At 44.5% G+C, this 8,236-nt stretch overlaps 1 protein-coding gene across 1 annotated transcript; it reads right to left on the bottom strand.

Annotated features, from left to right (window-relative positions):
- Window positions 1-7,072: 7,072 nt before the first annotated feature.
- Window positions 7,073-7,990, bottom strand: LOC127032581 (olfactory receptor 14A16-like). The gene has a single exon (XM_050919871.1). The coding sequence runs from the start codon at window positions 7,988-7,990 to the stop codon at window positions 7,073-7,075; it is 918 nt and encodes a 305-aa protein (XP_050775828.1).
- Window positions 7,991-8,236: the final 246 nt, after the last annotated feature.

Genomic DNA, 8,236 nt, shown 5'->3' on the forward strand with positions numbered 1-8,236 from the left:
CTCAGGACATCCAGCGAAGGGACATGACAGCGGCTGCTGGATAATACACTGATGGGGGCATGAAAGAGAGAAAGAGAGAACCAACCAATTCTGACAGTGGGTGCATAGATAGATAGATAGATAGATATAACAAATGATTCCTAACACTGGAGGCTCGACTGCATCTCAAGCTGGGAAAAATTCCACAAAGATCAGATCAGGAAGTTTACCATTTAAATTAAACATGTTAGACTATTAATATACAGGGATAATTTAAGAACATAAAATTTGAATTATGTTTGGAACTCTTTAAGACTTTTGCTATTAAGTCAATCAAATATCTGGAGCCTATCAGATTTTTTTTTTTTATCAAAAAAAATTGTTTTCATAGACTTCCCAAAAATCTCCAAATGTTCATGTTTTGACAAGTGAGAACCAAACATTTTCAGAAAAAAAATGCAGAAAACTGTGGTCAGTGGGGCAGATTCCACTATCTCTTACTTTAGTCTCTGAGTAACTCCTTCCCTCTGCCACCCCTAAACAACCTCAACCCCTAATCCCTTCCCTCCCCTCTCACAACCATCCACCTCATGGATGCTCTTGGTCCCTCTTCTTTGAGATTCCCCCTCCTATGGCCCAGATCCAATTCCTCACCCAGAGTTCCTGAGAATACCAGACATTCTTGTACTTCTGGGAAAGCAGTGGCCCCGTCCCGGCCTGTGTGTTCCCGCCAGCCAGTGTGACCTTTGCATGCGACTCTCGTCTGTGATACTGGACAAAACCACATCTGGTTTTGTCTCAGTACCAGACAGGGGACAAATCAGACAAAATAGGGATTATCTGGATTAAAGCTAAATGAATGGCCAGCTACCTTGACCCTTGCACCCAAAACAGCTTCTGCACAGATTTCTAGATACCTCCTCTGCCAGGAATATGTTCCAATGAACCAGATCTCCTGCATTCTGTCCCAGAGGCACTGGTGGTGGGTATACTGTCCAACAGTGAACATTGTGGCTCTCTTCTGGAGGAGGGCCTAATGGAGTTAAAAGAGTCCTTGGGAATTTGCATTTAACTCCTCAGAACTGTTAAAAAAATCACAGCTCTACTCTTAGACCAACCTCCTGTCTTCTCCCTAGATAGGACGCCACTGGGTTAGGTGTCAGACACACTGCCTTGGAGAAGTGCACTTGCCTTATAGATGAAAAGAAGGATTTAGTTCTCAAGGGCTCTCAGTTAAGGACCAAACTACCAAGAGACTGAAAACAGGCTTTAGTCTAGAATTTTAAAGGTCCCTAGGGGGTTTGGACCCTAGGTCCCATCAATGGAAATTTTTGCAGAATATTCATAGAATTTAAGTCCAGAAAGGACCATTAGCTCACCCAGTCTGAGTCTTCTGACTTCCTACAGATCACAGCCCATAAACACACTGTCTTGAGCCCAGTAACTTATGTTTGACGAACGCCTGTTCCAGTAGAGCATTCAGTCTCGTTCTAAAGATATCAAGTGATGGAGAATCCAGCACTGGCCTTGGTAAAAGCTGCCAAGGTGAATAGGACGTCCATTCCCACTGAAGGGAATTTTCAAAGCTACTTGTGGAATTTGAGAGATTTGAAGTCCTAAGCCTTATTGTATTTGTGTCCCATCATGTAGTTTAGCATATGCACAAGGGATTTTGATGCTCTTTGATCATTTCCTCAGTGGCAGTTGCCATACTGGGAAGAGAAAAGAAGTCTGAGTGGGGACCTGATAACAGTCTTCAAATATGTTATGGGCTGTTATAAAGACGATGGTGATCAATTGTCCTCCATGTCCACTGAAGATAGGAAAAGAAGTATTGGGTTGAATCTGCAGCAAGAAAGATTTAGGTTAGAGATTAGGATAAATTTTCTAACTCTAAGGACTTCGAGGAGAGAAGTGTGTGCTAGCTCAGGGAGAGATGCCTAAGTCCCATCAGGGAGGCCTCTGTTTTCTGCTAGCGAACCACAAACCAGTGGAAGATAGGTTTGTGCTCGATCCTGGGCCTGATCTGGTAGGACCCACTACTTGTTGATATCAAATGGATACTCCCATCTAATCAAATATACCTAGCCCTCCCAAACCCCCACCCACATATTCCAAAAACATGTGGAACAAAGAAACAAATCAATCAACCAACAAAATACAGTACATCCTCGGTATAATGAACCCCTGGGGATCTAAGCCATTTGTTCATTAGAGCCAGGGGTTCATTATAGCAGAAGAACCCTGAAACTGGGGGCAGCAGCTGACACTTTGAGCCCCTTGGCCATAGTGGAGGCTTACAGCTCTTCCAGCCCTGGGTCAGTAGTGGGGGCAGAGAGCACCGCTAACCTCGGTGCCGTGGCGGGGGCAGAATGTTTACTCCCCACCCTGAAGAAAGGAGAAGAGCCAGAGACCCCATGTGTGACTTTGATATGGTAACTGATTTTATGTGGAAAGTACTCTGATACCATGGTGACGGGTGGCGGTACAAAAGCCTCAGACTGATCAATTGATCAATAGATGGAAAGGTATGTATGGGAATGGATAGATAGCTAGACAGGGATAAGTTCATTGAGGATAGGTCCAGTAATGTCTATTAACCAAGAGAGTCAGGGATGCAACCCTGTGCTCTGGGTGTCCATAAGCCTCTGACTGCCAGATACTGGGATTGGACAGCACAGAATGGGTCATTCAATAATTGTCCTGTTCTGTTCATTCTCTCTGAAGCATCTGATATTGGCCAGTGTGTGAAGACAGAATAATGGGCTAGATGGACTTTTAGTCTGATCCAGTATGGCCATTCTTATGTTCTTAGATAGTCAGAGAGATAGATTTTGATCTTATTTATATAAGTGTAAATTGATAGTAACTCCATTGACCTGAGTGGAGTTTTTTCTAGATATTTACCAGTGTAAATACCTCAGTGTGCATAAACAGATTGCATGGTATGTTCTCATAGAGACAATAATGTCAACAGTTGATTATATTTTTTAAGAAACACAGAATGAGATGATGGTCATTGGAGAAACATGGCCATTTTATTTTAAGTAGAATAGCCTTGACACAGGGCAGCTTCCATATACTTTTTCGTCATGCTGTAAGTGATCAAATTCATCATGGGACACACCACGGAATAAAAAATAGCCACCATGAGATCCAGACCTGAGATGGAGCTGGAGGTGTCTTTAATATTGGCAAATCTGGCAGTGCAAACAAACACAGAGACCACAGTGAGGTGAGGGAGGCAGGTGAAGAAGGCTTTATGCTGGCCCTGCTCAGAGGGGATTCTCAGCACTGTTTTCAAGATCAAAACATGTAAAACAATTATAAAAACAAAGCAGTTTAAGGCAAAGTACATGCTAAAGGCAATAGATCCAGTGTCACTGAGATAAGAGTCACAGGAACTAAGTTAGAGGAGCTGGGGGTTTCCACAGAAGAACTGATCCATCTCATTGTCTCCACAGAAGATTATTGCAAACATGTTCCCAGTGGGCAGTGCAGAATTGAGAACTGCACTGATCCAGGTACTGGCTGCCATTTAGACACAAGCTCTCTGTCTCACGGTGCAGTGGTTGGTAGATGATGATGTATCGGTTCTATGGCATGACGATCAGTAAGGGAAGCTCAGCTGTAGCAAAGAAAAGGAAAAGAAAGACTTGGGTGACACATCCATAATACGAAATGGCCCTGGTGCTCAAGAGAGAACTGGCCATAGACTTGGGGACGACGATAGAGATTGAGCCGAGGTCTAGGATGGACAGATTCATCAGAAAGAAATACATGGGCATGTGAAGATGGTGGTTGAGGGCTATGGGTGTGATGATGAGAAGATTCCCCATCAAGGCTGCCAGGTAAATCCCTGGAAACACAATAAAATGCAAAATAGGCAGCTCCCAAACATCAGTGAATCCCAGGAGAAGGAACTCAGTCCTGGTGATTCGGATGGATGTTTTCTTCCCCAGTACATCATGTGATGGCTGTGAAGGGAAGGATAAAGGCAATAGCCAGGGTTCAGCTGCAGTCAGTATAGGCCTTGCCAGAGCCCTAGGCATAACTAATGGTATGAACCAAAGACTGCAAAACCAAATAGACCTGACCTTGGCAGAATAATAACACACCAGGTATTGACTAACCAAGTAAGCACATTCCTGACTGGAGAGAATGGTACAAGAACACCCAGAGCTCTCAAATAACCTCGTAAACAAATTTCCAAAGGTATGATACAGGAGCACACTGACCCCTCATAAAATAAGGAGAGGAGGACAGGATAATGGATGATGATGTTTTGTTTGACCCAGCAGGTACAAGGTGTAGGGTTGGTAAATAACAACATCTGGGGTGTAATATGTAATTTGTTTCTGTCAATGTATAAAAGGAGAAGTTGGGGTGTGTGTGGGGGAATCTTTATGTTGGTTGAAGGCACTGGATCCTGTCCTGTTGACTGAGCATTTACCTTGTTGTTAGAGGGCTTATTGCTTCACCCACTCACTTCCCTGGTCCTTCTTGCATGAACAGAGAGCAAGAATACTCAAAGTCCAAAGGTGCAAACAATTCAATGTTTATTATGGTTAATTTCCAAGCAAGCATGATTCCAGTTTCCTTCCTCAGTATCCCCCTTTCCAGCTCTGACACCACGGAGCCTTACCTGTGTCCCTGTTCCCATTCCCATACCCCCCCTTAGCAAAACAAGATTCCAATTCCCCCACCTCCATTCTCTGTTCCCATTCCCTCCCTTACTTCCTGATTGACTGCAGACTGTCTAGTAAAACTTGAGTTTTGCTTAGCTATACCTTAACCAATCATTTTACTAAAATTTAACTAGCCAATCCTAACACATTGTAACATAATTATTTAACCAATTATATCCCACCAGCTTAATTTGTTTACACCCAACAAAATTAATTATACAGCAGACGGAAACAATCACAGAACCAGACAGAGATTATACAGACAAACAATAGGGAAGTGGAAACTACAGTGATAGTCCAATACAGAAATGAGGATTTCACATCCCAGCTATTGATAAGTGAGTTCTTGCCAGACAGGATGCTATCAAACTAAGTTTCCTTTAAAACTTTTAGGCTTTTCTCTTTCTCTGGAGGTGACAGATCAGATCATCTTCCTGACAGCCCCAGATTGCCTTATTTCAGTATGACTAGTTTGGAATGTGAGGATGTGACCGTTCGCTTCCCAGCTTATGACTGCCTCTACTGCTTAGCCAAAGGCTTAGCCTAGAAACAGGGCCTCAGACTGTCACAGTAAGAGAAGGCCCTTACACCGGCGGAAAGTGATTTAATTCTTTCTTTTATACTTCTATAACTAACTAAGCGATAAGAATACACCTACATTCTTAAAGTTTAGGCCTTTGCAATAGGCCTGAATATCTGTATCCTAACACTTGTCATGGGCATACATGTGTTAGTGTCCCTGGCGCCTGTTGGACAGGGCGCTAGTACCGTGCTTTTTTGACAATAAACCTGACTGAGCACCTTTGCTACTGAACCGAGCCTGTGGACTCTCTTTATGAACAACATCTAGGTCTGCTGAATTTGGCAGCAGTGTTGCACACCAGATATGGTGCTAGAGCAAGAGGGCTGGTCCTTCTGTTCTCCTCCAAATCCACCTGTCAGGATAGAGTCACAGAGTTCAAGGCCAGAAGGAACAACCAGATCATCCAGTCTGACCTGCTCTATGATAACATCACCTGGCACCCACAGACCATACCCAACAACTGAAATTAGACCAAAGTGTCACAGCCCTCAGGAGACTAGATGGTTCTGTGCCCTGGCAGAGAATAGGAGAGACCGAGGAGCACCAATGCCCGAAGGCCCTGCGATGGCAGGGAAATGATTGAGATAAACCCAGAAAATCATGGCAAGTAACCCGCACCACACGCTGCAGAGGAATGTGAACCCCACCTCCCCCAAGGTCCCTGCCAATCTGACCGGGGGAAAATTCCTGACCCCCACGTGGCGATCAGTTAGAGCATGTGGGCAAGACCAAGACAGCCAAGCTTCCAAGTGAGAGAGAATGGCTCAGTGCCACCTCAGAGCCCTGGCACATCCCACCCATTGGCCCATCTCCAGCTAGGGCTGCCCTGATGCTTCAGAGATTAAAAAAAAAAACCCTCTCAGAATACACTGGGTGGGATGGAGGAATTCCTTCCTGATCCCTTCCAGTGGCCAGATGAAACCCTGAAGCATGAGCTTTTAGGACCATAACACATATGCAGCAAATGAGCCCCAGGCCTATTGAGCCTGGCCCCCCACCATCACAAGCAGCCCCATCATACAATCCCTCTCAGATATGTGTCCATCTTGCGCTTCAAACTAATTCAGTCGTTTCCCTCCCACAACTCCTATTGGGAGGCTGCTCCCGAACATTGACCTGCTGGTGGTTAGAAACCTCCCTGGAAATTTCTAGCCAGTCTCTCCATTTCTCACATGGAAAAATGTACACATGAGTCAAGCTAACAGTCTGGCTCCTTGTCACCCTGTAGTGGTTAGACCACAAATGGTGGTTTATAAGACAATGGGCCCAGTCCTCAGGTTGTAGCAATGGACATACAGCTCCATTGGACCCAGTAGGTCAGATCCACAGATGCTGCAAATTGTATAGCGCCATCAAAGTCAAGAGAACGACACTAATTTCCTGAAGATCTACCTAAAATGTCTTTTCATCTACCCCAGTCTTACACCAGTCTCACTCCTCTGGTTCCAATGAAGCCATTCCTGATTTATGAACACAGACAAGACAGTTCTCATCATTGCTTTCAGTGGCCATGGAATGGGTGCACATGGCCAAGCGGTGTAACATATATTATTTTAGCACAGAATGAAAGTCTGATTCCTTTTGCGCACACAATATACACCCATTTAACTCCACAACTGGACCAGATTTTCTACAGATATAAATCACTCGAGCAGCAGTGACATCAGCGAAGTTAATCTGGATTTGCATTGATGCAACTGAGATCAGAATCAGACCTGTTTGTGTTCAAGCTGTGTGATCATGGAAATAACTGACATTCAATGAACAGATACTAAGTAAGCAAACTTTTATTAGATAAAAACAGAAATTAATTCTTGGTGAATTACCTACACCCAGTTAGTCTCCTCAGGGCAGCTTTCATCTCCTTGTTCCTCATGCTGTAGATAATTGGATTCATGATTGGTGGCAAAACAGAATAGAGAACAGCCATCACAAGATCGAGATCAGATGGGGAGCTGGAGGTGGGTTTCAGGTATGCAAACGCCCCAGTGAAAACAAACAAGGAGACCACAGTGAGGTGAGGAAGGCAGGTGGAGAAGGCTTTATGCTGGCCCTGCTCAGAGGGGATTCTGAGCACTGATTTGAAGATCTGAACATACGACACAATGATAAACACAAAACAGCCTAAGACTAAACACACACTAAATGCAAGAACCCCAGCTTCACTGAGATATGAGTCAGAGCAGGTGAGCTTGAGTAGCTGAGGGACCTCACAGAAGAACTGATCCACCATGTTGCCTCCACAGAAGGTCAATGCAAACGTGTTTCTGGTATGTAGTACAGAGTAGAGAATCCCACTCATCCAGGCACCGGCTGCCATTTGGATACAAGCTCTCCTGTTCATTATTGTCTCATAGCGCAATGGTTGGCATATGGCGACATATCGGTCATATTTGATTGTGAGAAAGGAAAAAACTGCTCCCAACAAGAAGAGGAGGAAAAAGACTTGGGCAACACATCCAGCATAGGAAATGGACCTGGTGTTCATGAGGGAGTTGGCCATGGATTTGGGGACAATGACTGAGATGGAGCCAAGGTCTAGGATAGACAGATTCATCAGGAAAAAATACATGGGGATGTGAAGGTGGTTGTCAAAGGCTATAGCCATGAAGATAAGAAGATTCTCCATCAGGGCTGCCAGGTAAATCACTAGAAACACCACAAAGTGCAAAATCTGCAGCTCCCAAACGTCAGAAAATCCCAGGAGAAGGAACTCAGTCACGGTGGTTCGGTTGGACATTTTCTTTCTCAGGACATCGCGTGATGGTGTCTGAGGTGGGGACAAGAGCAAGGCCAGGATTAGATCAGTGAAATAACTCTCCTCTTGTGAAAACCACCTTAATTTCCGTCAGTCAGACCCTTAGTTTACGAGGGTTGGTGTAATATGGAAATGAGGATGGGGAAAACAGCACCACCGACTCCAATAGAGTTACTCCTAATTTACACCAGGGTGATGGAGAGGAGAAATAGGAACAATTGCTTTTGA

This window comes from Gopherus flavomarginatus, chromosome 12 (assembly GCF_025201925.1).
Source record: "Gopherus flavomarginatus isolate rGopFla2 chromosome 12, rGopFla2.mat.asm, whole genome shotgun sequence".
In the NCBI taxonomy this organism is placed as follows: domain Eukaryota; kingdom Metazoa; phylum Chordata; order Testudines; family Testudinidae; genus Gopherus; species Gopherus flavomarginatus.